Consider the following 17,307-nt stretch of genomic DNA (forward strand, 5'->3'; position numbering starts at 1 on the left):
GACGATTGGTTGCAGGAATGCGAAGCAAGACTGCTAGTTCGCGCGGCGCGTCGAAGCGGCGAAGTCCTCCAAACAATTTACTATTAACAATTAAATTATTAAACTGGGCGCTCGTCTAAATTTCTTCGAAGTAGCGCGCGCCACTATCTTCGCGAAATACATTTGCCCGATGGCAAGTGCTACAAAGTAGCGCGCGCCGGGCCAGACCATTAACAATGGTCTTATAACGGGTGATACTATGTACTCGTAAAATATTTGTTCCGTCGATGAGTCCAACTCGGTGCGCGTCCTGGTAGATTATAAACCTTCAACAATGGTCAAGTACAGCCGCGCACGAGTGCGTGGCTGTATCTGATCTCAGCTTTTGCCACAATCAACAATACTAGTGAAACGACAATGGGGGTCACAACTTGATAAAATCTTATTCAGATCACGATATCAGATATCGATCCACGCTGTTTTCATTTCCAATTTCGGTATGAATTGTCCATTGTTAATGAACTAGCCCGGCGCGCGCTGCTTCGCAGAGCAACGATCTCGTCATGCGTCAGGGATTGAAATAAATACTTTCAATACGCGCATTCATGCGAGCCGCGCCAAACGAAATTGATGACAATGTGCACTAATTTGGTTAATCTAACACATGTACTGTGGAACTGAGGGCCGCGCACTTCTACTGTATTGCTGGCGGCAAACTTACGAATCAAGGTCACGTGATAGGATTAGCGATCACGTGATAGGACTGAATTACACGTGACCTCAGTTATCCCTTATAGGGCCGCTCCTATTACATATTAAATCGATCACCCAAATTTTTAAGAAAATTGTTGTGAAAATGGAAAAGGCCCGTCGGGTATGAAATTTATCTCCATCGTTGTATTTTTGGACGCTGATTCCGAATCACCCCCCATGACGTTGCTCTAACCAGAGCCCTCTCGCTTGCAGTAGCGCGCGACCGCCGGAGGCGGCAAAGAGTTGCTCTAACCAGAGCCCTCTCGCTTGCAGTAGCGCGCGACCGCCGGAGGCGGCAAAGAAACAAGTGAAACAAGCGCGTCACGAAGTACGCGTAGGCACATGGCTATGTGAAGGCAAAGAGGGCTCTATCCATGGCCACATCTGGCACCACAAATCGTGGTGCCAGATTTCCTCCCATATTTCTGATGCCGCGCGGGACGTGTCAGTCATTTTTAGTCATGTCCGTGGATTGTGATTGTAATATCGGAAAACAATATTTTCTCATTGGATTTGATTTTTGTAGAGAGCTAATATACCTTCTATGATCATGCACTCCATTTAACAAATTTTGCTTGTTCCTTTGTTTGTTGCAATCATTCAGTTGATCATTCGGCGGATGATTCAAAGGGCCGGGACATATTTTAATGTTAAATTCTCAATAACCAGCAGACTTGTTACCAGTTACCTTACTACACTTTTGTCATTTGCAATTGGACTTTGGATTTATTTTCTCATTGGATTAGATTTTTGTAGGGAGCTAATATACCTTCTTTGATCATGCACTCCATTTAACAAATTTTGCTTGTTCCTTTGTTTGTTGCAATCATTCGGTTGATCATTCGGCGGATGATTCAAAGGGCCGGGACATATTTTAATGTTAAATTCTCAATAACCAGCAGACTTGTTACCTGCAGTTACCTTGCTACACTTTTGTCTTTTGCAATTGGACTTTAGATTTATTTTCTCATTGGATTAGATTTTTGTAGGGAGCTAATATACCTTCTTTGATCATGCACTCCATTTAACAAATTTTGCTTGTTCCTTTGTTTGTTGCAATCATTCAGTTGATCATTCGGCGGATGATTCAAAGGGCCGGGACATATTTTAATGTTAAATTCTCAATAACCAGCAGACTTGTTACCTGCAGTTACCTTGCTACACTTTTGTCTTTTGCAATTGGACTTTAGATTTATTTTCTCATTGGATTAGATTTTTGTAGGGAGCTAATATACCTTCTTTGATCATGCACTCCATTTAACAAATTTTGCTTGTTTCTTTGTCTGTTGCAATCATTCAGTTGATCATTCGGCGGATGATTCAAAGGGCCGGGACATATTTTAATGTTAAATTCTCAATAACCAGCAGACTTGTTACCTGCAGTTACCTTGCTACACTTTTGTCTTTTGCAATTGGACTTTAGATTTATTTTCTCATTGGATTAGATTTTTGTAGGGAGCTAATATACCTTCTTTGATCATGCACTCCATTTAACAAATTTTGCTTGTTTCTTTGTCTGTTGCAATCATTCGGTTGATCATTCGGCGGATGATTCAAAGGGCCGGGACATATTTTAATGTTAAATTCTCAATAACCAGCAGACTTGTTACCAGTTACCTTACTACACTTTTGTCATTTGCAATTGGACTTTAGATTTATTTTCTCATTGGATTAGATTTTTGTCATTTGTAGGGAGCTAATATACCTTCTTTGATCATGCACTCCATTTAACAAATTTTGCTTGTTCCTTTGTTTGTTGCAATCATTCAGTTGATCATTCGGCGGATGATTCAAAGGGCCGGGACATATTTTAATGTTAAATTCTCAATAACCAGCAGACTTGTTACCTGCAGTTACCTTGCTACACTTTTGTCTTTTGCAATTGGACTTTAGATTTATTTTCTCATTGGATTAGATTTTTGTAGGGAGCTAATATACCTTCTTTGATCATGCACTCCATTTAACAAATTTTGCTTGTTTCTTTGTCTGTTGCAATCATTCGGTTGATCATTCGGCGGATGATTCAAAGGGCCGGGACATATTTTAATGTTAAATTCTCAATAACCAGCAGACTTGTTAGTTGTTACCAGTTACCTTACTACACTTTTGTCATTTGCAATTGGACTTTGGATTTATTTTCTCATTGGATTAGATTTTTGTAGGGAGCTAATATACCTTCTTTGATCATGCACTCCATTTAACAAATTTTGCTTGTTCCTTTGTTTGTTTCAATCATTCAGTTGATCATTCGGCGGATGATTCAAAGGGCCGGGACATATTTTAATGTTAAATTCTCAATAACCAGCAGACTTGTTACCTGCAGTTACCTTGCTACACTTTTGTCATTTGCAATTGGACTTTAGATTTATTTTCTCATTGGATTAGATTTTTGTAGGGAGCTAATATACCTTCTTTGATCATGCACTCCATTTAACAAATTTTGCTTGTTTCTTTGTCTGTTGCAATCATTCAGTTGATCATTCGGCGGATGATTCAAAGGGCCGGGACATATTTTAATGTTAAATTTTGAATAACCAGCGGACTTGTTACCAGTTACCTTATTACACTTTTGTCATTTGCAATAGTACATTTGTTAAATGTACTATTGTATACTGTTCGATCTGTTGTTTTTATACATTTGAGTTCACATTGCACTTTATCAAGTTATCAGATCATAATTTCAGTCGACTAATATTTTCTTGTCTTAAAACAGCTTATTGTTTAACATTTTACCAATTACTCGGCACTATCCGTCGCGGAGTAGAGTCCGCAGCGGAGCCGCCGGACTCCGAGCGGACTCTGAGCGGACTCCGGCGGAGCCGCCGGACTCCGAGCGGACTCCGGCGGTGCTCCGCCAAAATGTATTTACACTGGACTCGAGTACATTTTGGCGGACTCCAAGCGGAGCCGAGCGGACTCCGAGCGGACTTTAAAGTCCGCCGCGGACTCCGAGCGGCTCCGCGGCGGCTCGGCGGAGTGTCCGCCGCGGACTAAGCCACTAGGCGGACTCCGGTCCGCCGCGGACTCCGGCGGAGTGCTTGGCGGACTCCGCCGGACCTCTCCGCCAGACTTGAATCCGGCGGAGTCCGTCGGAGCTTGGCGGAGTCCGCCAGCTCGGCGGACTCCGCTCGGAGTCCGGCGGACTCCAACAGAGTCCACTGACTTCCGACTTCCGACCCTCGGCTAAATTTGTCACGTGACATACAACATAGCATTTTGCAATATTGTGGTCAGTTGAAAAGGTCGCTAGTGATAAACCTTAACCATTACCCTCACAATGTCAATAGTGTACAACTCTAGTCCTAACTTTGACCCTATAATGTATAAACGTTGACCCTAACCCTCCACCAAACCGTCCGCAGCGAAATATCAATGTCATTGACTGGTCACGTGACCAAAACAATTTTTGTCATATTATCTCATATAGGGAAGCGTTTTTAGTTTTACCCTACACGTTGCTTGTGGCGTCATTCGGCCGGATCCCAGCAAGCAAAAATACGTCGACCATCACAGGACGACGCCAGCCAGCACTCTCTACGCTCTTCGAGCTCCGATCGTCCGGTGACGAAGTAAGGACGAAGCCTGAGGTCCTCAGGTAACATCGACCACCGATTGAAAATTCAAAGATTTTTATAAACATACATAAAGGTCAAATGTAAAACTAAAATCTTGATGTTGATTGATTGACGACGTCAATTTTTGAGCACAGCGCGAGCGCATGCGGAAAAGGACCGCGTAGCTAGTCAAGATGTTGGCTTGTGGCGCGATGTGTTGCTCTAAGTATAGCCCTCTCGCTTGCAGTAGCGTGCGACCGCCGGAAATGACTTGTGGAACAAGCGCGCCGCGCCCGCAGCGGCGCGAAAGCACCTGGTTAGCTAGATGAACGCGATGTGCCTTGCATTGTAGGATGAAATCCTACTAGCTGACGCCACTCGCAGCTGTGATGTTCGTTGTACGTCAGCGATCGAAATTTATACGCGTATCACCCGTTAAGATGTGCCACCCGACGCGCCACGCAATTTTTCTCGTTGCTCGTCGCACGTGATCGACGAACAACGAAGCTCCGTTGCGACGCGCAAAGAGCTGCCAGGCTAGGACATCGTCCTGGTCCAACAAATTTTGGCGAGCGCGAGCGATTTTCTCCAAAAATTTAATGAGGGCGCCGACTTCCACTCTGGCTAGGTTTTTTCTTATCTATAAGAAAAAACCTAGCCAGAGTGGAAGTCGGCGCCCTCATTAAATAGGGGGTGCACGATAAAAATAAAGTTGCTTGGATTTAAAAAAATTTTGTACCACTGTTTTGTAGAGACTGTGAGAATTTTCACAATACCAAATTTGTTATACCTTTTTGGAAAGATCAGTGAGTTTTGCCTAGGTGCCATATTTGATGGTGCGCGGCTTTTGGAGCAAAAGTAGCTGTAAAAGTCGCGTCGCGTAATTTGACCAAATTCGTCCAAATTTGACCATTTTTGTCGTATTATTCGGATTTATCTTCAGTTCCTTAAATGAGATCATTCTGGAAATTGGCGACGACCTTCCAATTGGGCTTTTACAACTGTCCGAAAAATTTGGTGGATATCGGAGTTGATATAGTAATAAAAATGGGGCAAAATACGCTGCTTTTAGCTGTAACATAATGTTTGATGGTTGGATATGCTTTAAAATTTTCGGACACTTTCCTTGTAAGTTTATGAGTAAGCTTACCAATTTTTGTTGCAATTGGAGGTCGGGAAGGATACTCTATATCTATTTGTTTGAAGAAAATTGTGCTGGCCGAAATTAGCGCTAAAAAACCATCCTTCAGTCGGCACGCGCGGCTCACTGTCGATGGCGCACTACCTACTTCTTACCCAGCGCGCGTTCCTTAATGCTCGGTGAATTTTGCCGCGCCTCTGGTGAGAGAAACGACCTTGAGATTAGCTGGCTAAGTAACTGTAAGGTTTCTTCTATAACGCCCACTAGAGTCTAGTATAAACTAAACTCCACCGTACCAACTTGGCGTAGTTTGATAATATAATTTAGTTATCATAAACAATGAGATAATATGACAAAAATTGTTTTGGTCACGTGACCAGTCAATGACATTGATATTTCGCTGCTGGCGGTTTGGTGGAGGGTTAGGGTCAACGTTTATACATTATAGGGTCAAAGTTAGGACTAGAGTTGTACACTATTGACATTGTGAGGGTAATAGTTAAGGTTTATCACTAGCGACCTTTTCATGCATCTGACCACAATATCGCAAAATGCTATTGGCTATGTTGTATGTCACGTGACAAATTTAGCCGACGGTCGGAAGTCGGAAGTCGGAAGTCAGTGGACTCTGTTGGAGTCCGGCGGACTCCGAGCGGAGTCCAAGCTCCGCCGGACTCCGCCGGATTCAAGTCTGGCGGAGAGGTCCGGCGGAGTCCGCCAAGCACTCCGCCGGAGTCCGCGGCGGACCGGAGTCCGCCTAGTGGCTTAGTCCGCGGCGGACACTCCGCCGAGCCGCCGCGGAGCCGCTCGGAGTCCGCGGCGGACTTTAAAGTCCGCTCGGAGTCCGCTCGGCTCCGCTCGGAGTCCGCCAAAATGTACTCGAGTCCAGTGTAAATACATTTTGGCGGAGCACCGCCGGAGTCCGCTCGGAGTCCGGCGGCTCCGCCGCGGACTCTACTCCGCGACGGATAGTGCCAATTACTCTGTCTTATTGTGTTTCATTTTAAACTGTTCGATCCGAATTGTGAGTTTGTTTTATACATTTGAGTTCACAGCTGCACTTTATCAGATTATAATTTCAGTCCACTAATACTTGCTTCTCTTAAATCATCTCATTGTTTAACATTTGACCATATTTATTTTTATATATTTATTAGCATAATTTACAGCCATCTATATCTCTGAGAAACACTATCAGTGAACCTACCCCAGTATTGCTGTATTGGTTAGCAAAGTGAGTGATAACTAAATATGTGAATGACCCCTTACAAAGGATCCTGTACGTGCAGAAATAGTATACATCGAAGTACACACTCATCTGCACACTAAAGTTACACTCGCTACAGTTCATCTCTCGGATTATTCCAGAATTGCGCGCAAACACACGTGTTGTCTCAAACAGTGAAACAGTCTGTTTCATTGACATGTAGGTCGACACTCTCTCGTTGTGTACGTTTTGAGAACTTTTGTTTAGACTTTAGGGGCCATCTACTTGGGACGTCCGTTAAAATTGCAGATTTTCAGACCACCCCCGGGGAGCACCCCCTCCCCCTGTCCGGGTGTGTCCGAATTTTCAAACCCCCTCCCCCGGACGTCCGGATTTCCAGCTACTTTAAAGAGTACAAATAAAACCAACTCAAATTCATTGTTAATAAAATGTGTAGTCACTTAGAATAGACAATAATACATTTAGTGTCGAACAAGTTTAGCACAGTTACATTAAGGTACTTAAGTAGGTAGCCATCCAATGGAATAAGTTTTAAGGCAGTAGCAGAATATGCGAGTTGTGTCTCGGCTCTCATGAGCTGCTCTGGGAAACGACTTCTCGTTCAAAATACAGGGATCTAAACTTACTGAGTAATTAGTGTCAAAGAGTTGAAATAAATGCGACTTTTTCGTTAATTCTGCCAAAATTTCCGGACGTCCGGATTTTCAGAAACCACTCCCTATCACTGTCCGGATTTGTCCGAAATTCCAAAACCACCTCCCCCTCCCTTTTTGCTGGACGTCCTAAGTAGATGGCCCCTTAATATTTTATTTGATGCAGAATAGCTGACAGCAGCTACAATTGTACATTTGACTCAGTCTTTCTGTGCTTTCATATCTTAAGTCTGATATTTACTTTGCTCCTAAACCTTCTTTTAGTTCTGACAAAGCAAGATTTGCCATGATACAGCGACTTTTTATGTCGTCATCGCTGCATAATTTAGACTTTAGAGCCAAGGTACTAAGGCAGATAGCTGATATTCAGGGCTCTTTCCCCCTATACGATTTTGGAGCCCGCTGTTTGACGATATTTACACTGACAAAAATTGGTCGACTCTTTTATCTTATTCTCTCACATTAAACAACATTAACCAGGTTTTTTTTTTTCTAGAAATGACTATAATGTGACTATTGCATTGGATAGAGTTTTCCAATGGCATTGTTTTCTACCTATCTGACCTATGTTGAGTTTCGCCAAGACTTGACGGGACCATCACATCTTTTGACCACCCCAAAGTCTCACTCGTTGCGCCAACACAGCAGAGAGTTCGTGAGGAGGGGCCTATATCCCTGATCAGCGGCTTATCCTTTCGTCCACCACAACACTAACTCACACAGTAACTGATGACAATCCTTTCCAACTAATGCTCACTGAATTTATCATCAGCGCTTCTGTTGACACAGCATGGCACCATGAGGTACTCTCCCTTATTTTTCCCTATTTATTTTGTTATATTACACAAGCTGAACTGGCTCGAGGGATACCCTTGATTTTTACACGTACCTCATTATTACATCATATCAAGTTTAAGTATGTTAAATTCGATTCTAATCGAAATAAAATGGTTAACATTTGCAAGATAGTAACATTTGTTTCACTTCAGGGACGGATCCAGTGATCCACTAACTTTTCCTATCAGAGATCTAGACGGACCTGAAAATAGCACCTCCTGTAGTTCCCGCCTAAACAGTATCGAAAGATTGATCTAGAAGCTTTGACAGAGTTTTAGCTCTTTATGTCTGCCACATTGACTTTCTGATGAATAAAGGAAAAAATCGTAAGCCTTTTACAATATCTAGCGCCAGCCGGCCGCGCGTTATTGACATTGTGTAGACCCTTTGAAATTTTTTAAAGCTTTTAAAAACGGCCATTTCTTAGGATCGATGTCCTTAAAGTTAGTTGTTCAGATCATTCAGAGGTTATCGTTTAAAGTTAAGTTCAGTCTAAAAAAGAAATCTGAAAGAAGGTAAATATCTTAAACCTCAGCTGCTTTTCCTAATATGCGAGATGAGTCTGTCCGACCAAATTTTATTTGGTTAGCCGTCAGGGCAGAAACTCAGAATCTCAACGAATCTTTATTTAGTTGCTTATCTTAAAATCTGTTTCAGGTAGGCGATAAGGTGACGTTTGCAGAGCGGCGTCTATTAAATATCATACCTTTATGTTTGAAGCTGAGACCGGCGATATTCCCAAGTAGTACGGCAGATGAAGACACAAGTTTTAGTAAGGGAGGGCTCCTGCAGAGATCAATTCACGGACGCTAATGTTGCCTTGAATTATAGTATGATAACCGACAGAGTAAGTTTGTATTATATGATTAGTGTTTGTGAAGTTAAGTTGTAAATCAAGTCGGAGGTTTTGTGATGTATAAGTATAATGTCTTGATAAATGATTCAAATTTCTGATTGTCTCTAAATAGACTTAGTGAAGACAGATTCTAATAGAAACAAATAGTTGAATAACGTATCGACATAACTACGTCATACTCATATCCTCAATAAATGTAATGGATTTGTAGTGTTGTAATTAGTTTAAAACTAAGAATAAGTGTGCAGATGATAATATAGAAATATAATATTGTGCCCAGACCCTCCCAGATCTGCCTTCAGCTCCCTGTCGTAGTCAGGGATTATAAGGAGCTCTATCTACTTATCCCTTTTCAGGTGACGTTTGCAGAGCGGCGTCTATTGAATATCATACCTTTATGTTTGAAGCTGAGACCGGCGATATTCCCAAGTAATACGGCAGATGAAGACACAAGTTTTAGTAAGGGAGGGCTCTGCAGAGATCAATTCACGGACGCTAATGTTGCCTTGAATTATAGTATGATAACCGACAGAGTAAGTTTGTATTATATGATTAGTGTTTGTGAAGTTAAGTTGTAAATCAAGTCGGAGGTTTTGTGATGTATAAGTATAATGTCTTGATAAATGATTCAAATTTCTGATTGTCTCTAAATAGACTTAGTGAAGACAGATTCTAATAGAAATAAATAGTTGAATAACGTATCGACATAACTACGTCATACTCATATCCTCAATAAATGTAATGGATTTGTAGTGTTGTAATTAGTTTAAGCTAAGTTAAAGTATAAGTGTGCAGATGATAATATAATAGCAATATAATATTGTGCCCAGACCCTCCCAGATCTGCCTTCAGCTCCCTGTCGTAGTCAGGGATTATAAGGAACTCTATCTACGTATCCCTTTTCATTCCTGACCCTGATTGTTGTACGTAGCTGTGACTTGTAATCTTCTCGATTCTCCCAGTTCAATTTCATTTGAACAGCTTCAGGTAGCATTTAAACAACAATTGTTACATGTTTTAATCTGGAAATATTCTTCGATCGTACACTTCTCTACACTGTTTTACACCATACATAAAAAAATCAAGAAAACAACAAATTTTGTTGTGCAGCTGGATTGAACGGGTCGGCTCGCTCCGCTCGCCAAGGGCCCCCCAAAGAAAAATCCTGGCTACGTGCCTGTAGTGGATACTAAGTAAAAAGGCTTCCATGAAAAAAATTGCACATATAATATCTCGGTTCGGGATACTAGCCAAAATGACTTCTTTAAAATTGAAATAACTCCAGTTTTTAATATTCAGTTTTTTACTCTTTTTCTGAACTCTAGAATGTGACTGAGGAGTGATTATATTTGTCCTAGTATACTAATTAGCTAATATAGTAATCGGCTACAGACATATCTACGCCTATGTGGGACGCACACTAAAATTAATGGAAATAATTATCGGACTTTATTATTCACGGACCTTAATACCACAGACATTATTTTCACGGACATAATTATTCACGCTGAGGTCTTCAGTGTGAAAGTAATGTCCGTGATAATTATGACCAATAAGGTAGATAACATGCTTGTCCTTGCATTTTAGAGTTCCGTCTAGCACCAGTTCTATGTTGTGACCATGATCGGGGGGGGGGGGGGGGGGGCCCGGGCCAATGACTACTTTTGGGGACTTGGGGAATTACGTCAACGATTTTACCCCGAGTCCCCATGATTTTTAGTCCCCAACAGTCTCCATTAGTCCCCATTTAGATGATTTTTAGTCCCCAAAAGTCTCCATTAGTCCCCATTTAGATTTATCCTACTCTTATCTTGGACAAAACATCTCGATCGTATCGTTATTAAACTAACTTGAAAACCATAAATAACTGTCAAAAATTCTGAGGACTTATGGGGACAAATGGTGAATTACGTCAACGAGTTGATCTCTAGTCCCCATGATTTTTAGTCCCCATTAGTCCCCAAAAGTCTCCATTGGTAGTCATTGCCCCCCCCCCCCCCCCCCCCATGATCTTTTGAGTCCTTGTCAAAGAGGACGGGGCAAATTTTGCAGCTAGGTCCATTACACCTCTGTAATTGTCCTACATCAAGGGTTTCCAGTTGTCCCAGTTGTCGATTCTTTTCTAGTGTATTACCGATTGAAGGGTGTTTCCTAGTGGCAAATACTATCCGTACATCCCCACATAACATTAACCTAGTAGCTTAATGACCAGATTAAGTTCTTAACCAACTTTGTAAGACTTATGTTATCAAGAGTGTTGTACGGAAAATACGAGGCTCTGTTGTGTCTTATCCTCAGTGTCTCTGGTTGGATTTCCTGGGTTCTCAATAGACCTCTGTATTGCTTTCGGCTCGATTTCTTCTAGTTTGTCACCGTTGTTGTTGTGTCCGCATCTGGCAAGATCCTCCTTTAGTTCGCCCAGGTCCTCTACACATGGTGGGGTTGGAAACTACATATGTATCTGATCTCAAGTAGTTCCTAGCATCTGTTTCCTTTCTAAATAGCTTGTACCAGATCTGATTTTCTGAGTCCAAGCTCAAGGTAAGGTCTAAAAAGTTAACCTTGATTCTATATGGTTAACTGCCAGTTTGATTTAGCCAGTTTGTTCAACAATTCGACAAACATTGTAAATTGTCCCGCTGTCCCCATCCACACTCCAAATATGTCGTCGATGAATCTCCCAAAAGTTTATCAGGGTCGCACTCTTTATCTTTTTGCTAACCTTTTTGAAGAGCAACCAATGCATAGTAACGTCTGACACTTGTCTGGAGATACAGTTTCCAGTAGTAGGCATGAGGCAGGGAAAATTAGTGTGTGACTGATTTAAGCAGTTGGTCACCAGAGTTCAGTTCGAGTACTAATTTTAAGGAAATTAGTGACGTTTTATTGCTAATAAATTGATTTGAATTCACGTATTTTTGTTGACGTTAACAAGGCTCATACCTCCCCCTCCTGTCAGCAACCGTCAGCATTTCCAAATACCCTTTTCCCTCGGCTGCTGACGTCATACATGAACGCTCGCTTATGTTAGCTATACATTTTGTAACAGCAACATTTACATTGTATTATGTATTATATTGTATTATGTAATTACATTAAATGACGGGTGGGCGACAATTTACCCCCCGACAATTAACCCCCGACAATATAATTTAATACAATTAACCCTGACCCTGACCCTGACCCTGACCCTGACCCTGACCCTGACCCTGACCCTGACCCTGACCCTGACCCTGACCCTGACCCTGACCCTGACCCTGACCCTGACCCTGACCCTGACCCTGACCCTGACCCTGATCCAGGACCCTGACCTTGACCCTGACCCTGACCCTGACCCTGACCCTGACCCTGACCCTGACCCTGACCCTGACCCAGGACCCTAACCCTAACCCTAACCCTAACCCTAGGCCTGACCCTGACCCTGACCCTGACCCTGACCCTGATCCAGGACCCTGACCCTGACCACTGACTCTGACCCTGACCCTGACCCTAACCCGATCAATTGACCCAGTGTAATTACATGGGGGTCAATTGTCGTACTAAGTCCTAGATTTCGCGACAATTGACCCTAGTTTAATTACATAGGTAGGGGGTCAATTGTCGGTGGGTCAATTTTCGGGGGGCCAATTGTCGTACTAAACCCTAGATTTGGCGACAATTGACCCCAGTGTAATTACATAGGGGGTCAATTGTCGGGGGGTCAATTCACAATTGTCGCGGTACCTAAATGACATGTACTTTTTCAGGATCAAGTCAAAGTCAGGCCTGCAGCGACGAGCCCCTTTCTTTCGGATTGTGAAGTGTAATGTTAATGTTTAATGTAGCTGTTTAACGTCGAAAATTGTTAGTTTGTAATTGTTTTTGAGAAGCAAAATAATTAATCTGAGAAGTGTTTCCAGTTTTATAAAGCTCAGGCATGGGCACCGTATTGTTTATTTAGTTATATTTTATACAATATCTTTGACCTTTGTCGCATTAAGTTGTAGTACTACTACTAGTAGCGGGGTAGTACTAGTAAATACTGAATACTGTGTTTCGTTTATCCTATAAGTATATAAATATTGCATTGTGTATCTTTGTCGCATAGTACATAGTATAAGTTGATAAGTAGCGAGGTAGTTGATACTGTTTCGTGATGTATTTTTTCGTGATGTATTTTGATCGTACAATCTTAATTATTCGTATTATTATACCGCAATTCCTGTATTTTATCGTCTAAAAGTGAACAATACCAAATTAGAATAAACAAGAGGCATTTATAGCCTTCGATAAGTATAAATAATCGCACACGATGTACGTGCACCCGGGGTTAAATACGACGCAATTGTCAGCACTGCGCGCGCGCACACGTACCATCTTATGTGTGCTGATCTGTATGTGCCTATCCTACTTGTGAAACAAGCGCGTCACGAAGTACGCGTAGGCACATGGCTATGTGAACCCATGACGTAGGGTACAAATGCTTCTCTGGAAAGTTATGGGCAAAAAAACCGTTAGTAAAACATGAATTCGATTGTTTAGGGCTCGGGTTAGGGTTATGGAAAGGGTTGTGGAAAGGGTTATGAATAGGTTTGGGGTAATAGTAAGGGTTAGGATTGGGATTAGGGTTTATATAAAACCGTTTTGTACGGCTTCAAAACCGTAAAAACCAAGCTGCGAAGGATTGACATCGTGAATCAAAGGGCCAAGTAAAGGCTCTCTGTGCGTTCTTTATTTATGTTACCTGGGGACCTCAGGCTATCACGTTCATAAACATGAGATTCGGCAGAATGACAGGCTGAGCGCGGCCCAGTAATATCTATGCTTTTATGGCACATATGGTCTTAATATAAAGGCAATATCGTTAAAGATGCTTTCTCTCATCGAGCCCTATAATATATTCTATAATTTGACTCCCTTAAACCAATTTTGCTCTGGCGTGTGCCTCTAGACTCTGATATTTATGATGTTAGGCTAATGTAAGGCTATAACTCGAGATATGACAGATTTCTAAAAAAGCACTCTACTAAAAGTAAAGGAGCTATTGTACTACTAACTACAAGCAAATCTTGATCTTAGACTAACCCTTTTATCCCAAAACTGCTATTGTGAAAGTTAACAGGCGTACCAGGGCCCAACAATTTTTAACACTATGTTATATAACGGGTGATACTTGTAAACTGTTTGTTCTTAATATTATTCCAAGATCGTCGACGAGTCCGACTAGGTGTGCGTTTTGGTAGGTTATTAAGCTACAATATATTATCTGAAAGACAACAGTGAAAGCTACCTACTATACAAAATTCAATAGTTCCTTTTAGTAGAGTGAAACTACCAGGATCCTCGTAATTTTGTCATTGGGGCTACATTACTGCAAAAATAAGAACAAGTTTTGCATGAACCTTTTCCATAATTTCTTATTCGTGTTCCATTGGCGATTCTATGCCCGTAAATAAAAACCCTATTTAATATTACAATTGGAAACGTTCAACTAAAATACTGAAATACAACAGATATCATATACATATGTCAAGCTCTTCAATTAACCTTTAAAGTACTCATATTTACAGTACAAGATGGTAAGGTATGATGTTAGTTTTTAGAGAAAGTAAAAAGTGAAAGTGAAAAGGATAACACTCAAATCTCATGGACTCACAAGTCCTTCCCAATGAAGTTGTAGGTAAGGCGGATATTACAGGAACATCCAGTAGCAGGCAATGTGGTTTTAATCTTAAATTGTACATAATATCTGAGAAATTACTTTTCTATCACATTTCATGTAATTTGACCTGAAGACAGAATTATTATTAAGTTTTTCAATGCTTATTTCGATAGATAGTCCAATAATGGGGGAAGATCCGCCACCTTCGACAGAACAAATCATTTTAAATGAGTTAATTCCTGTGAAGAAAGATAAGTAAGTGGACATCTCATTCCATAGTATATTTTATTGATTTTGTAACAGTATTATCATGCAATGGGAAGGAATTGCTTTAACCAGGTGCACCCTGGCTTTTAATTTTTTACCCCTTATTGCATCTTCTTTAAGTCACAATAATTTGATATCTCCAGTGCAAAAGTGCAGCTAGTACTGGTATATGCAAACGAAACTGCAGAAGAGTTCCAACACGACCGAGAGCACTTGATGGGGAAACTCAGAGAATTGGACCCTGATGTACTGGTTCAGGAACACCCTATAGGTAAGATACTAAAAGTTGGAACTCCCTATTATAGGGTTGAATCGCACCGATCACTTGGCGATCATGCTCAGTCAAAAAAAAAGTATCTTCAAATTTCAGCCATAAAAAATAAATGATTAAAAATGTATTATGTGACTTAGACAACATGAGTTGTTGTTTGATACATTTGTCATTTTGTGTTTTTAAACGTTTTAACATGGGAGTATGAAATCAAAGTATAAGGTCACATATGTCATCACATTCACAATTTACTAGGTACTTTAGGTTTGTTTGACTGGATTCGCTTCTGGACGAGGAGGATATCATGTACGTTCTCTGACATTTTTACATTCAAGGTTAAAGTTCATATTCTGGTTCACTCTCACTTTCACTTCCACTTTCACTGTCACTTTCACTTTCATCAATTCCTTTTCTCATTTGCTGCCACTCCAATGCTTTAATTGATAACAGTGTTCCCAGATGTTATAGATTCTACAGCAGTTGCAGTTACCTTCTCCATCACCTGTGTTGGTCAGGCAGCTGAATGTGCTAGACTCTCTATGCCTATGAAGAAGGTACTTTTTAACTTTTACAACTCTTTTATGTCACATTTACAATTATTTGTTAAAATATAGTATTAACTATAGCCCCCCAAATATTCAAATTATCATGTGAAATATAACTTTCACATAATTTGTACCCAACTCTGCTGTTACTCAGACAGCAGTAGTAGTACTAGCTTAGATAGCAAACTGTGTGTCACGTGTGTAACCCCAGTGATGTGCTGTAATCGTGTGCTAACCTCTCCAGAACATATTGAGTTTTCAGACAAACTTGATTGAAATAAGTATATTATCTGAACCCCTTGTTAAACTTGACCAGCTAAACCAGCAGATTCTAATTTGTGATAAGAAGCTGCTAATAGTATGTATAATTAAACAATGATGCTGAATGAGATCAAGATATAACTTCTATGTTCCTTATTAGAGATTGTGAGATAACAGATGAGCAGTTTAACTTACTGCTTGCTATTGTTATACGTCAGTGTTGAGCTTGCTATCTAAATGGGAAACTTTATATATCAGGAGTTTTAAATAATAATACATGTAGAAACTTAGTAGAAATGTTGTATTTCTCGACGAAATACACTAAAATACACAGTATGGAGTGTGGAATGAGAAGTACAAGAGCTTTACAGTGGACAGTGGACAGTGCAGACTCTTAATCAACAATATAACAAATCCCACGGTCTGAATATGATTAGCCAACAAGGAAACAAGTGAAACTAGTGAAACTAGCGAAACTAGCGGAACAAGTGAAACTAGTGGAATAAATGAAACTAGTGGAATAAATGAAACTAGTGGAACAAGTGAAACTAGTGGAACAAGTGAAATGAGTAAAAGTATTATATAATATGTAGATTGTAGAGTTAAATACTAAAGTGAGTATGATGTTTTCAGTACGATGAGGCACTGTATGGAGAGTTCGAGGAGGAGGAGGTAATCTGAGTGATTTATAAAGGAGCAGTGATTTAGTGTGTGATTAAGTGATATATTGTGTGATTTAGTGTGTGATAAAGGGATATATTGTGTGATTAAATGATATATTGTGTGATTTAGTGTGTGCAGTGTGGAGTGCGAAATACCCGTTGTTTGTTAAGTGTGTGAGATTTGTCTGGTGAACTATTCAGTTGTGGGATTTATCGCTAAATAGCGAGGTTCAACTTTTACAAAAAAAGGGATTCAGTGCGTATTAGGTATTATTTTATTATTATAACTTTTGAATGTATTTTCTGATTTAGTGAGGTTATTGTTGGGAGCTACCAGTTTCTTGTGAGGATATGAAGAGAGGGTGATTGTGAGACGTGTTACCATGGTTACCGTGTTACAGTGAGACATGTAACCATGGTTACCGTGTTACAGTGAGACGTGTTACCATGGTTACCGTGTTACAGTGAGACATGTAACCATGGTTACCGTGTTACAGTGAGACGTGTTACCATGGTTACCGTGTTACAGTGAGACATGTTACCATGGTTACCGTGTTACAGTGAGACATGTTACCATGGTTACCGTAATACAGTGAGACATGTTACCATGGTTACCGTAATACAGTGAGACATAAATCATTTGGGGAACTTAAAAACAC

The 17,307-nt window shown here is 40.8% G+C and overlaps 3 protein-coding genes across 7 annotated transcripts in view; 1 reads left to right on the forward strand and 2 right to left on the reverse strand.

Annotated features, from left to right (window-relative positions):
- Positions 1-17,307, reverse strand: part of LOC134818224 (mRNA (2'-O-methyladenosine-N(6)-)-methyltransferase-like) — a 99,572-nt gene that overhangs the window by 79,296 nt on the left and 2,969 nt on the right. The window lies entirely within an intron of this gene.
- The window catches only part of LOC134818226 (uncharacterized), an 83,835-nt gene that overhangs the window by 4,599 nt on the left and 61,929 nt on the right, over positions 1-17,307 (reverse strand). The window lies entirely within an intron of this gene.
- LOC134818222 (anoctamin-7-like) overlaps positions 14,549-17,307 on the forward strand; it is a 64,322-nt gene continuing 61,563 nt past the window's right edge. For 3 of the 5 annotated variants that reach the window (XM_063827680.1, XM_063827689.1, XM_063827691.1), the window contains exons 1-4: positions 14,549-14,660; positions 14,816-14,897; positions 15,053-15,180; positions 15,640-15,734. In XM_063827680.1, the coding sequence (XP_063683750.1) occupies positions 14,627-14,660; positions 14,816-14,897; positions 15,053-15,180; positions 15,640-15,734 (339 nt within the window). In that variant the 5' untranslated portion in view covers positions 14,549-14,626. Of the gene's footprint in view, positions 14,661-14,815; positions 14,898-15,052; positions 15,181-15,630; positions 15,735-17,307 lie in introns of all 5 variants that reach the window. The other 2 variants (XM_063827686.1, XM_063827683.1) reach the window with 2 other exon arrangements.

Source organism: Bolinopsis microptera, chromosome 7 (assembly GCF_026151205.1).
Source record: "Bolinopsis microptera isolate Bmic1 chromosome 7, MBARI_Bmic_1.0, whole genome shotgun sequence".
NCBI classification, from domain to species: domain Eukaryota; kingdom Metazoa; phylum Ctenophora; class Tentaculata; order Lobata; family Bolinopsidae; genus Bolinopsis; species Bolinopsis microptera.